The sequence below is a fragment of the Sebastes umbrosus genome, chromosome 10, assembly GCF_015220745.1.
Source record: "Sebastes umbrosus isolate fSebUmb1 chromosome 10, fSebUmb1.pri, whole genome shotgun sequence".
Lineage (NCBI taxonomy): Eukaryota > Metazoa > Chordata > Actinopteri > Perciformes > Sebastidae > Sebastes > Sebastes umbrosus.
The window spans coordinates 32,116,703-32,131,144 of NC_051278.1; the positions used below are offsets into that span (position 1 = coordinate 32,116,703).

Consider the following 14,442-nt stretch of genomic DNA (forward strand, 5'->3'; position numbering starts at 1 on the left):
GAAGGAAGAAACAAAATAGAAAGCAGATAAGAAAAAAGAAAAAGTAATGCAGGAAAGTACAGAGGGAGGACAGATGTCACAGCCATTTCATGCCCTTTAGACTGAGTATTGCCCGTTTGGTGGGTAAAAGCGAGGAAGGAGAAGCACAAACATGCTAGAGATGGGCAGTGGAAAACATTTTCTCAGCTTCCTGGGAGCAACAACTCAAAGCTTTAGCACATCACACTGCTCTCTACCTTATCTTCCTACTTCCCTCACCCATCATCACTTAACAAGTTAGTCATCCTGTGTACCCTTAAGCTTCTCTAGTAGACTACAGACATTTATCCATCAACTCATCTATTTTAGTAGCTCCTCGTTTTCCAATCCAATGAATTAATACGTAACCAAATATCAGGGCTGTCATAGTTGACGCGATAAACGCATTAACGCAAATTTGTTTTAAAGCCACAAATTCTTTTAACGCAACTTGCAATTTTTAAGTTGTAACAGACTCAGTTTTAAAGCTAGAGTGAAGATACTGGCATCATATTAAACTAAAACACCTAAGGAATCCATTGGTCCCAACCAGGTCATACTAGCTTGGCGAGAAGGAGGCTAAATAATGCTCCAAAATTAAACAAAATTGAAAAACTGGCATGGCCCATGGAAAATGGGTTCTATGGGTACCCACGAGTCTCCCCTTTACAGACATGCCCACTTTATGATAATCACATGCAGTTTGGGGGCAAGTCATAGTCAAGTCAGCACACTGACACACTGACAGCTGTTGTTGCCTGTTGGGCTGCAGTTTGACATGTTATGATTGGAGCATATTGTTTTATGCTAAATGCAGTACCTGTGAGGGTTTCTGGACAATATCTGTCATTGTTTTGTGTTGTTAATTGATTTACAATAATACATATATACATACATTTCCATAAAGCAGCATATTTGCCCACTCCCATGTTGATAAGAGTATTAAATACTTAACAAATCTCCCTTTAAGGTTCATTTTGAACAGATAAAAAAAAGGCGCAATTAATTTGCAACTACGAACAATCATGCGAGTAATCTTGATTAAATATTCGAATCGATTGACAACCCTATTAAATATATTTTATGGTTGCACACATACGTGACAAACATGTCTCGCTCAAATAAGAAAGGATCGAGAGAACAAACGAAATGTTCATCTTATGTAAAATCTGTATTTTTTTATAATATAATAATAATAATTTGCCATTACAATGTTCCTTTCCAATCCGTGTTAAACATTTTCCACCTTCCTCGATCCATCCTGTATTAAGTCGAAGACATAACCTTTTCATGTATCCATGGGTTCATTTCTCTCCCCTGAAATGAAGATACAACCCCAGAGCCGGACCGAGGCCTTTCCATGCCTTTAAATCCATCTGTCCCCCTCTGCTCCTCCTGCTATCCAACCGTCAAACCTTTCGATGAGGCCTGAGTGCCTGGATGTCACTCAGTCATCACTGGTCCTGCCACTGTATGTTCATCACTCACTCAGCCATGGCCCTGGGAGCATGCCTGGTCTGAGGACATGACAGGGGATACACACACACAGTTATAAATACAGTCTACACCGCTGTCCTCCAGGTCCATCAGCTAGCCAGTAATAATGATCTCATCCCACCAGGAGTGAGCTGGAGGGCAAGACGGTCAAGGTCTTGCCCTCCATGTCTGTGTGTCAGTGCAGGCGTACACTGTTGGCTATTTGAGTATATTTCCTGCCGCGACTGCTCGTATTGCTCTTGGTCCAAGTATGAACTAGTCAAGGAGAGAACGATGACTACTACTAGAAAGAGAGATGGCCTACTACTCTTATCAGCTAGAGAGTACAACATCAGGCACAGACATAGCTACCAAGTCTAAATAAACTGACAGTACAGCATTGTTAAACAGTAGCAAAAATAGATTCTTTATGACACAGCAAATTAACAGACTGTGTAATGTAGTTCATTTCAAATTAGATTAATTTCATATTACAATTGACATTGTAATTCAAGTAATTCATTCACAGCAGACAGGGAACAGTGACTTGGAGACCCTCAAGGACGCATTTGTGTATTTATGAAAAAGAGTAACCGGGTCGGTCATCTAACTGCCTTCAGGAGCGACGGAGCAAGTGGTCAATAAATTGGGGTGTGTGTGTGTGTGTGTGTGTGTGTGTGTGTGTGTGTGTGTGTGTGTGTATCATCACCATTGCCCAAAGATCTCACTAACCTTACCCCACATAGTCTTGCCCTCTGATATCATTAACATCTGCTTGTCGTAGCTAAACACTGTCAACTTGTCATTCTTCATGCATACAGCCCCAAACAAACACATTCAAATATTCTAATGTATTATAGTTCAATCACAAGTTGTGAAAACAAAGAGTTGAAGTTTAGTTGAACAAGCTAAAGTAGCCAACACGTCTCAGACAAAATAACGTGAAGCTGGATTCAAGCATCAAAACCAGCTTCAACCATAAACCGGGTGAGTTTTTCCTTTAACATATTTCTCAAAAAACTGTTACAAATATTTGAGTTGCTCAGCAGGTAAGGAGCTCTTTTTAATCATTTCATGCTGCAACTAGAAAAAAAAAAACTGTTTTCTGCTACACTTTAACAGATAGATATTAGGGCTGTCGATCGATTCAAATATTTAATTGCGATTAATAGGGGTGTAAGAAAATATAGGAAAAAAATTGATATCGGGATATTATGATTTGAGATACTGTATCAATTCCCCAAAAACACTGTATTGATTTTTAATTACTGTTCTGATTGCATAAACAAAGTCAACGTTGTTTTTTACTCAGACTTTATGCATATGGTGGTGTGTTCTTTATACTATGACAGTATTCCTGAAATTAGATTAAAAAAATTGCAATACATATCGCCTTATTTACAGTATCGCAATATATTGAATCGTGAACGATGTTTGTCGATAGTTAATCGTGATTGATCGCACATTGTTTTACCTGTTCAAAATGAACCTTAAAGGGAGATTTGTCAAGTATTTAATACTCTTATCAACATGGGAGTGGGCAAATATGCTGCTTTATGCAAATGTGTGTATATATGTATTATTGGAAATCAATAAACAACATAAAAGAACGACAAATATTGTCCAGAAACCCTCACAGGTACTGCATTTAGCATAAAGAATATGCTCAAATCATAACATGGCAAACTGCAGCCCAACAGGCAACAACAGCTGTCAGTGTGTCAGTGTGCTGACTTGACTATGACTTGCCCCAAACTGCATGTGATTATCATAAAGTAGGCATGTGTGTAAAGGGGAGACTCGTGGGTACCCATAGAACCCATTTACATTCACATATCTTGAGGTTAGAGCTCTAGGGACCCCTTTGAAAATGTCTGTGCCAGTTTTTCCTCGCCAAAATTTAGCGCAAGTTTGGAGCATTACAGTATTTAGCCTCCTTCGCGACAAGCTAGCATGACATGGTTGGTACCGATGGATGCCTTAGGTTTTTATAGTTTCATATGATGCCAGTATCTTCACTCTGGCTTTAGAACTGATCCGGTGGCCTGTCAGATTTTTAAGAGGTTAATTAAAAATCGCAGTTGCGTTAAAGAAATTAGTGGCGTTAAAAAAAATGTACATTTATTGCATCAACTTTGACAGCCCTAATAGATATGCAAACACTTGACAACAAGAGCAGGTTTGCTTGGTAAAGCACAGTAGTTGAGAAAGGTTGTCAACAGCTTACAATACAGTTTGTATGACTTTGAAAAGGATTTGTTAACCGCAGATTAATGAACCCAACCCATTTCAGGGATGTTGTCTGTAGGCTGATTCGTGAAGGTGGTAGTAAAGAAATGGAAGCAGATGACTGGTTGATCTCTGCTACAATATGTAAGATCCTCTCAAAAGTACTGGAGTTACAACGTGAGTGTTGATAGATCAGGACTCACAGTGGTATGTGTGTGTACCAATCAGCTCATTGCACAAAAATCCCGAAACGCCAACTGACGAGGGTGACAGAGACGACGAAGCGACAACAAGAAAAACACTGCAAACCACACACACTCCCATGTAGACATCTGTCTGGTTGGTATTGAGCATTTTTATTAGCTTTGACAAGGCCTGCATGCTCCACCAGTCAGTGCTAAAGCACAATGACAGACAAGGTCATGCTGCACTGGCCTGTCAAGAAGCCAGAAAGAAACACACACACATAGTGGACAGTGTGCTAGCAATGAGAAGGTGTTCATGTCAATAACCTGGTAGACAAACATCAGAACAGATACACATGTGCACATACTTAACACACAACCTATCAAATGATTCTGACTTAAGTCAGAAATGTAGCGTTTGTTTTCTAAACTAATATGTCACACACTGACCTCCAGCAGGAGCTCTTTACATTATTGGGACACAGTTGTATGGCAAATAACCTGATGTGCATTCAGTGGGGGCCGTCACAGGCACAGACTAACCTTGTCAGCTTAATGATACCTCATGCTGAATAATGTCCTGCAGGAGGCTGGTCATTCATAGAGGCAATGTTCAAGCTTAATCATGTAAGGTTACTTGTAAATGGTAAATGGACTTGGACTTATATAGCGCTTTTCTAGTCTTCCGACCACTTAAAGCGCTTTACACTACATGTCAGTATTCACTCATTCACACACACATTCATACACTGATGGCAGAGGCTACTAAGGTGCCAACTTTGCCCATCAGGATTTAATCTAAATACTCATTCACACACCGATGGCTATGCCTCCGGGAGCAATTTGGGGTTAAGTGTCTTGCTCAAGGACACATCGACATGTGACCCAGAGCAGCTGAACCACCGACCTTCCGATTGGTGGACAACCTGCTCTACCCTCTGAGCCACAGCCGCCCTATGTATATCTGATAGGGGGATGAAGAGTCCAATCTGGTCATTTGTTCCTCACTTAGCGAAGACAACAGTAAAGGGAGATAAAGAACTATTACATGTGATGCGGTTGAAAAGGTGTCATAGTTTATGCTGTGGTTACAGTGGTTATACTCACACATCTAAATGTAAAACTCGGTCTTATGTATGCGGTCCATTTACTAGCTTTTTTCAGTGGGCTACCTCCGGGTCTGAGAAGTGATGTCAACGCGGAAGTGCCTTAAACTTGCATTCTTTATAACAGCCAGCAGGGGGCGACTCGAAACAGAAGTCTGGTTGTATAGAAGTCTATGAGGAAAGGAGCCTACTTCTCACTTGATTTATTACCTCAGTAAACATTGTAAACATGAGTTTATGTTCTCAATCGCTAGTTTCAAGCATAGACCGTATATGAGAACTGGATGTAGTCACCGTGACGTCACCCATTTTGTCTGTTATGTTGGTATTTGGCCATCGTCATCTTGGTATTTGGCCATCGCCATGTTGTGACACGAGAGGGTCAGAGCTAAATACAACCAAACACTGAGAAAGACGTTTTCCTGTGAAAGGCTTAAAGTTGTAAGACAAAAACACAGACAACTCCCAGACCGGACAACGCCCTGGTAGAGACCTGTCAATCACAAGGTAGCCACGCCCTAAAGCATCCCCTGCTTTATGGTCTATCTGACTCTAAATTGGACCATCATTTACTAAATGAACATCATGCTGTATTGAAGAAGACTTGAAACTAGTGATTGAGACCATAAACTCATGTTTACAATGTTTACTAAGGTAATAAATCAAGAGAGAAGTAGGCTCATTTTCTCATAGACTTCTATACAATCAGACCTCTGTTTACAACCAGAGGAGTCGCCCCCTGCTGGCTGTTAGAAAGAATGCAAGTTTAAGGCACTTCCACATTGCTTTTACTTCTCAGACCCGGAGGTAGCCCAATAGTTTCAAGTCTTCTTCAAGACAGCATGATGTTCATTTAGTAAATTATGGTCCTATTTAGAGTCACATAGACCATAAAGCAAAGGATACTTTAGGGCGGGGCTACCTTGTGATTGACAGGTCGCTACCACGGCGTTGTCCAGTCTGTCTTTTGTCCATGTTTCTGTCTTAGAACTTCAATCCTTTCACAGTGTGTTTCAGTTAATGAAAGTTAATTATAACCTTTTTGATCGCCTGCAAAATATCTTATTCAGCATTCAGTTGTAATTAGCTCCACCCTCTTGTGTCACTTCTGGTTTCAAAAAACCTAACATGGTGATGGCTAAATACCAAGACGGCGACGGCCAAAAGGCCGAATTCAAGGCTTCAAAACAGCAGTTTTGATGGCAATGGTTGACGTCACGGTGATTACGTCTACTTCTTATATACAATCTTTGGCTTTTTATGAAGCTTTCAACAGCATCTCACAGTCTGGGATAGAGCGAATGACCATGAGATGCAGTTAAAAGTTTCAGAAAAGCTTGTTAGTAGACTTTGGTTTAGAATTATTTGAATTATTTGTCAAAGTAATATTTATAACAACATAACTGTTATCAGCTGTAAATTAGTGCGGAAACAATTAACCAATGAATCGATTACTCAAACAACAGAAAATTCATCTTTGTCAACCATTTTTATGATATTGAAAATATGTCCTGGTTCAAGCTGCTCAAATGTGAGAATTTGAGGCTTTTCTCTGTTTAGTATCTTTGGGTTATGGACTGTTGGTAGGAGAAATTGTTTATTGGCACATTTCATTATTTTCTGATATTTTTAGAGTTAATCTGTCGAAAAAATACAACATAATAAAATATGACAGAAACATGATAGTTGCAGCCCTACTGTGAATACATACATAATATCTAACAATGTCCCTGTTCTGTTACAAAAAAAAAAAAGAAACAACCAAAGGAATTTCATCATCATCTGCAACATATATTTATATTTATGGCAAGGACAGACATTTGGAGAAATGCACACACACTGGCCAGCCTTTTATACACATTCACACCGATTCCTCCACTTAAATTACACTACTTCGACACACTCACTCACACAAATGTGTGCCCTTCTCTGGCCGTCTTGAGAAAAGGCCACACTCCTTACAAATGATGGAAGCGGTGACTCAGTACGATGAGTCTACTCGAACAGGACTAAGGCACTGACAACTGCATACACACAAACGGAAGACATACAAGTAAGGATGTCCCGCAGGCTGCCATTTCTGTCTGTCATTCCAGCTGAGCACTGAGGCAGAAGGACGGAGAGACGGGGAGAGAGAGAGAGAGAGAAAGAGAGAGAGAGAGAGAGAGAGAGAGAGAGAGAGAGAGAGAGAGAGAGAGAGAGGCAGGTTGAGAAGAAAGGGTGGAGAAGGGTGGGGGTGGTGACACAATGAAGGCTCACGGGGAGACAGGAAGCAGATGGTGCAAATGAGGCTGAGGTCTTTAATGAACTACTGCACTGGTGAGGTAGATAGAGGAGAAGAGAGAAGAGAAGAGAAGAGAAGAGGAGTCTGTATTACCTATAAAAAAACACAGGTCTATAATACCTCAAACAGCACTTCTGCAAAAATAAAAACTCTGGCAATGTCACATTTTAACGGCTGATCCAACCTAACAAGGTAATGATGTTAAAACCCTTATAAAATCAAAACTGTTCTCCAGTCTGGCCAAACGACACAATGAAGACAAAATAATCACTCGCTTTTTCACACACACATTCTTGTGGATAGTTGAGCCAAAATACATCTTTCCAAGAGCACAGCTGCTTTCAGTAGCTGAGGACGACAAAGAGAGAGCACAAAAAACAAGGGAAGCCAAAGGAACACAGATGGTAAGGTGGAGATGGAACTGACGTTATAAATACATTGAAGCGGACGGGACAGTATTCAGCTCAGGAATAGTGTGTCTGTAGAAGTGCAAGGTCGCTGTATGTGCTGGTGTGACTGAGCCAGCTTCCTATATGCATGCGACTGCCTGAAAGACTTTCTACACCAGTCGATCAACGCCAGTTTGAACCTCGTTGGGTATAAGGTCAGCCGACAAGTGCTCGTACATATAGAAACACAAATAGTCGCGACGTATACCAGAAACTGGGTCAATTAATTGTACTGGGGACATTCACAGCAAGCACTAAGACCCCTTGCTGTTTCTGATGCTACATGGCAATTCTACGTCATTGCCATCATCTTTGTTGCCGTGGTAATGAGGTTTCCCTAATGGCAGGTCAGGGTCAGCGCGGTGGGTCAGTCAGCAGGGGAGGAAGACCCTCATAGTTAGCAACAACCGTCACTCCTTGAAGCCAGTCATCTCTCCCTGCCCTCCCATCATCATCTATCAAGGGATAGAACATTGGATAGCAACGTTCATCCAGATATCTTCAAGGAGTCTAACCTATGCCTAACCCCTATGTACCACCATTACTACATCCTTAAAGGGGAACAACGGACATTTTTTAAAAATTTATATTATTCTGGAAGTGATAGAACATGATGGAAAACATACTGCAACATGTACGCACATATTGAGAGGGCGTGCAAGGAAACCACAAGGTGGCAGCGTCATCACGGTAAACCGTAGTAACCGAGTATACAATTTCAACAACATTTGCAATATAAATAAACACGCTGCCACTTTCTGAATGTATTTTATGTCAACAAAAAAACACTTATAAGCTTTCTGACTTCCTTCATTTTCCATTAGTTATAGTTTATGTAAGTGCTGTCGATTGGAACAGAGAAATCCACTGGAACGGAGAGATTCATGACGGGATTTCAGCGCATGTTGTGACGGTTATCCCGCGGCTAGCGACCATGCTAGCGACCAGGCATGGCATATTGGTAGCTAGCTAGTTAGATAGTAAAATAATGTTAGGTATAGCTAATTCCAAAAATACAGTACTAGACTTTTGTGAAAATGGGTTCTATGGGTACCTATGAATCACTTTATGATAATCACTTTATGATAATCACTTTATGATAATCACATACAGTTTGGGCCAAAAACCATGTCGTTTTTTTCTATTGTGGGTCTCATAGGGTTAATTAATGAGTCAAATATCTAATTTACTTAAAGCTAGGGTTGGTAATCTTCTTCAAAAACATTTGTTGTTACATTTGTTGAAATTCTCTTTACGTCCTGACAGCAATCATCAAATAAAGTGCTCTGACAAAAAAAAAAAAAAATCCGACATCAGTGGCTGTAGCAGCACTGTCATAAGTTTGTAGGTTGTAAAGTTTCATGAGGCTGTGATGATTATCCTAGAGGTCACAACAGGTTATTTTGTTTTTTTACAGGGAGGCCAAATAAAAAAAAAAAAAATGGTCTCACTACAATGAAATGTCTCCTATGGGGACTAACATCATCACACATGAATACAGTTGGGCTCATTGGATCCACAAGAGTTTTCGCTTTACAGTAATACCCAATTTATGCAATTCCAAGACTGTTTATGGACCTACGTATGCGGAAATATTCAAATACACCATTTTAGAATAGGCAGAAATAACATTTATACTGCACGAAAAAAACTGCATGTTTTTTGTCCCAAACTGCATGTGATTATCATAAAGTGGGCATGTCTGTAAAGGGGAGACTCGTGGGTACCCATAGAACCCATTTACATTCACATATCTGGAGGTCAGACGTCAAGGGACCCCTTTGAAAATGGCCATGACAGTTTTTCCTCGCTAAAATTTAGCCCAACCTCCCGACATGGTAGCATGACTTGGTTGGTACAAATGGATTCCTTTGTTTTTCTAGTTTCATTGGATATCTTCACTCTAGTCAGAAAATTGAACCTACTAGAGCCTCTGAAAGACAGTAAAGTCAGTCAGGATCGCGGGTCTCAGGGGGTTAAAAAGCACATTATTAGATAAAGCTTAGAAGACAGTGGCGAGGAAGGAGGGAGAGAGCAGAGTGAAGATAGAAATAATACACAGAATAAGACAAACGATGGCTATAGAGAAAAGTTCAACAGAGTCTGTATCTACATTTTAATACAGACACACAAATTCCACTTTAACATCTATGTTTCTGAGCCTACACCAGGCATGGGCCAAAGAAACCAAAAGGAGGCACGAGACCAGATGACTCCGGGGCGATATCATCTGGATAACAACAACCATACTTCTATGGCTAACAGCAAAATAACATCTCTCTGCTCTTCCAAAGTTCATGCACTTGCAAAAGCCTTTATTCCACAAACCTTACTAAAGCGAAGGCAGACCATTTACACATGTGCTACGTGCTGAAAAAATATAGTTAATCATATCAGGTGATATAGGACATTCAGCCAGCACCACATCAAGCAGAGGTCCAACATTCTTACGCGTTTTGAAAAGCACGAGTGCCATTAGCTCCAGTAAAAGAATGAACAAGAGAGACATTATATCAAGATGTTAAATTTTGCTGCTCTGGAGGTGCTCAAGTCTGCTCAAAAGAAATAATGTCTGTCATGAAAATAATCAAGGGGAAGTTAACTTAATAAACGCCCCACTTTGACAGTTTCTGTTCTTGCAAATAGACAGAAAATGGAACTTTAGAGAAAAAACGTGGGCTATTACACCAAAGATATGACCTCTGAAATGTGTATGTACTCAAAGATACTGACAAAACCCTCATATGCAGACACACGCACATTCACGCACAGCTCAGAATCATTCTAGGCTGTGGTCCCAATGCTAACCTCAAGTCAACAAACACACATGGAACTCAGCAGAGGGAGAAAGAGACGGAGCAAGGAGAGGCCAGTGGTTGTTATGCTTGGACCGACGTTCTGTGCTGTTGCATTCTGAAGAGTGGACCGGGCCCGGTTACAGACACAACGTGGACCGCAAAACGTCTCTTTAATTGGACCAAAGTGAAACAAAGCCCAGATGGCTTTAATAGACGCTTAATATACGCTTGAGGGACACATTCCAATTTGTCCAAGCTCTCTCGCTCCCACACATTTTCCTCCTCTGTCCTTTACTCTTTCACATTGCTAACTCCCTTTATTCACCCGCCCTTTTCCTCTTCACACACTTAACTTTCTCCATTATACCCAAACCATTATTTCTCATTCATCATCATCATCATCATCATTCCAGACCTCATTGACACCCCCCTTCATCCCACGGTCTTCCCCATCCTTACATACCTGTCTCGTACTCATTGACGGTACACTGAACCTTGGCATTGAATCTTACAAATGACACTCAGGAATAATTCAGAAAACTATCATTCTAAAAGGTTCGGGATATTTGAAAGTCTTGAAACATGCTTGAGGAGTTTTTCAAACAGTGGGGAAATATGAAATACAGTTTGTCTTACTTACTGCAGCACTTAAACGTCTTTTTTTAAGCTATGAACTCAATGATATGACTGAACTGTGATGAAGCACATCACTGCTGGTGTCAGTATTGACATTTCTTACAGAATTTATAAAAATCTCAATTATATGGTTGAAAATGGCTCAACACGCCATCTACTGTTTTAAATCAGCCCTAATCTTGCAAGGCCAATTCTGAGGGTTGTGTCAAGAAGGTAACCCTGGAGTTGGGAAACTCTTGCGAGATGGTTCAGGTAAGGCATTGACCTCGTATAGTTAAAAGGTACTGTTTGTAACTTCTTACACAAACAAAGTTATATATAGTGAAGCCCGTCTTGCAAAACAGTGTCAACTCTTCCTGCTCCAGCCCCCCGACCGCGGCCAGAAGACACAGGGGAGACTGTAGACCTGGTCTCCAGGACCGGAGTCGATGCTGCTCTGCTCCTCTGCCTGCTTGCCTTCACTCACACACCGCGCTCGTTCTCACTCGCTCCACCTCTCACATGAATGCGTGCACACTACACCCTGCAGAAGACGGGAGTCTGAAGCAGGACAACGCAGTGAGAGAGACCTTCGTCTGGTCAGCTAACATTACTGCCAAGCAGCTGAAATATAGAGTGATATTGTGGTTTTAGCTGACGTGTGTCGCCTCACTGTTTTGACCGATGATCGTTCATGTTTATGTAGAGCGAGCACAAGCGCGAGCAACAGAATGCTGACTTTAGTTGACTTAACGGCCAGAGGTGTCACTGTTAACAAGCAATTTCTGATTTTAACATAGAGTCCCTTTAAGGTTAGGTTAGGTCGTAGTTTTTGCCATTTGCGGGTTACCTTCTAGACATGACCAACTCTGAGAAATAGTCGAGCGTTTGGGAATAATCCGCGTAATGAAATTTTTATTTAAAAAAAATAATTTTAACACCCTCTAATCAGAACCCCTCCTCACCTCTCCCCACAGCGTCTTGACACTTTTTCCTTAACCACTGTGTAGCATTACAATCAAAGCACAGCACGAGCCTGTTCTGTGGACTGACAATTAAGCCATCAGCACATTACAAAATCTGGTGAGTCAGCATTAATGTCTAATTATCTAGTGATAGCGATGTGCTTTCCTACGCTGTGACAAGAATGTGTGGATGAAGCAATTATTATACTATAAACAATAGATTCATCAAATTCAGTGTCCCATATCGCTATTTCCCAAGCTACTGTAGCTGGCTGGGTAAAATTTTGTGAACGCCGCATCAAGGCTTTAGTCGTACGGAAGTAGGTGTGGTTTCATCTCTCAGCCTTTTGCCCACTTTTTTAGCATTTTTCTAAATTATGCAGTGGGTGGACTTAGGCTCAGACCTATGGGTGAAGGTACACTTTAAATATACAAAATATAATGTGGAATGTTAATTAATATCAACACAATACATAATATGTGAATCATGTGGAACCAATAAATATAAAACTATGCCATGGATGTCAGCCCTCTCGACAGTGGGGTTTACCAAACAATTTTCTATACCCACTTCTTTCTATTCAGGGTAACTGGGGCCTGATGTAGCATGCACTGGATGAAACACCTTACCAGTAGGACACGTCCAGGGGGTGAAAACGGCGCCTAGCGATGAGGTCAGCGAAGACGGACTCGGTCTCACGACACGCTGTCCCGTTGCCAATGACAACCCTGGCACAGCTAGTATGGACAAGAGGAAGAGGAGAAAGACAATGAAGATTATGAAGGCGATCCATAAAGGTTTAAAATGAGGTTAGGTTCACATTCACAATTCTCTTTCTCCGTTTGTTTCCGTGGAAGAAACACATACATGAGAAAACAGACCGGATAATTTTGTAGCACTGAGTTATTACTGCTGCTATATAAATGCAGACAGGGAAGTTACAGCAATGAAACCTTGATTAGCACAACACAAACATCCCTTAAAGGTAGGGTCGATAATGCTGAGAAATAGGGATGTAAGAAAATATCAAAAATATATAGTATCGCGATATGCTTATAGACTATATAATACTTTGTTTCATTTTGCAAAGATATGTGCCCTCTCAAAGTAGTGCTATGATGTTGGATGTTACAGCAGATGATAAATGCAAATCCAAGTCCAACTGTTCTGATTCTTCTTTATTCAGATTTTACACATATGGTAGTGTGTCTTTATACTATGACAGTTTTCCTAAAAATCCTGTATCACGATGCGTATCGTATCGCAAGATTCTTTCCGATACACAGCCCTACTAAGAAATCAGCAAGAGTACACTAGATTTTAAAAATGATCCTACCGAAAAACCAAGTCCAGTGTTGCCAACTCTTTTCCAATGAAAGTAGCTAGCAGTACTAGCTCCGAAGGTCCCTAAATCTGGAGAGAAATCCGCCAAGTTGGCAACACTGACAGTCCGTCCCTTCAGGCCTCCCTCCAAAGCCACTCCCCCTCATTATAAAGGTAAACAACGAACATGCGGCGGACTTAGCGACTGTCAACCTCTTTATACATCCATGCTGCCAACCGGGGCGGACTGTCCTCAGAGTGCGTCAGAGGTCAGCGGCAATGTCAGCAACCCTACCCAATCCATCTTGAAACACGGACCCGGCTCCGTCTCATTTACCATGCTTTGTGACTTTTTTTGCAGTGCCATCACCATTCATATCAAAACAACCAATGTGTTCATGATTAAATTGTTTACTAGAGCACAGTGGTGGAGAAAGTACTCAGATATTTCACTTAAAGAGTATTACCACAGTGTATAAAATACTCTGTTACAAGTATGTCCCGCTTTCAAAATGTTTCTTAAGTGAAAGTACAAAAGTATTAGCATCAAAATACACTTAAAGTACCAAAAGTCAAAGTACTCCTAATGGCCCATTTCATAATAATAGCCTATATAATATTGGATTATAATTATTGATGCATCACTATAACCCCTTAAAACTCCGCCGGCCCGCCTATTCTGTCTTTCGACGTCTATTGTGGGCTAAGTTTTCAAGATAGAGAGGAGATACTGGCATCATATGAAACTACAAAACCATCTATCCATTGATACCACCCATGTCACGCTAACTTGTCGGGAAGATCGCTAAATAACGCTACAAAGTTACACTAAATTTTGGCGAGGAAAAACTGGAATAGCAATTTTAAAAAGGGGTCCCTTGACCTCTGACCTCAAGATATGTGAATAAAAAATGGGTTCTATGGGTACACATGAGTCTGCCCTTTACAGACATGCCCACTTTATGATAATCACATGCAGTTTGGGGCAAAAAC

The 14,442-nt window shown here is 40.8% G+C and overlaps 1 protein-coding gene across 1 annotated transcript in view; it reads right to left on the reverse strand.

Moving 5' to 3' along the window:
• The window catches only part of srbd1 (S1 RNA binding domain 1), a 90,663-nt gene that overhangs the window by 53,802 nt on the left and 22,419 nt on the right, over positions 1-14,442 (reverse strand). The window contains 1 exon segment of the mRNA XM_037781282.1: positions 12,756-12,863. Coding sequence (XP_037637210.1) covers positions 12,756-12,863 — 108 coding nt within the window.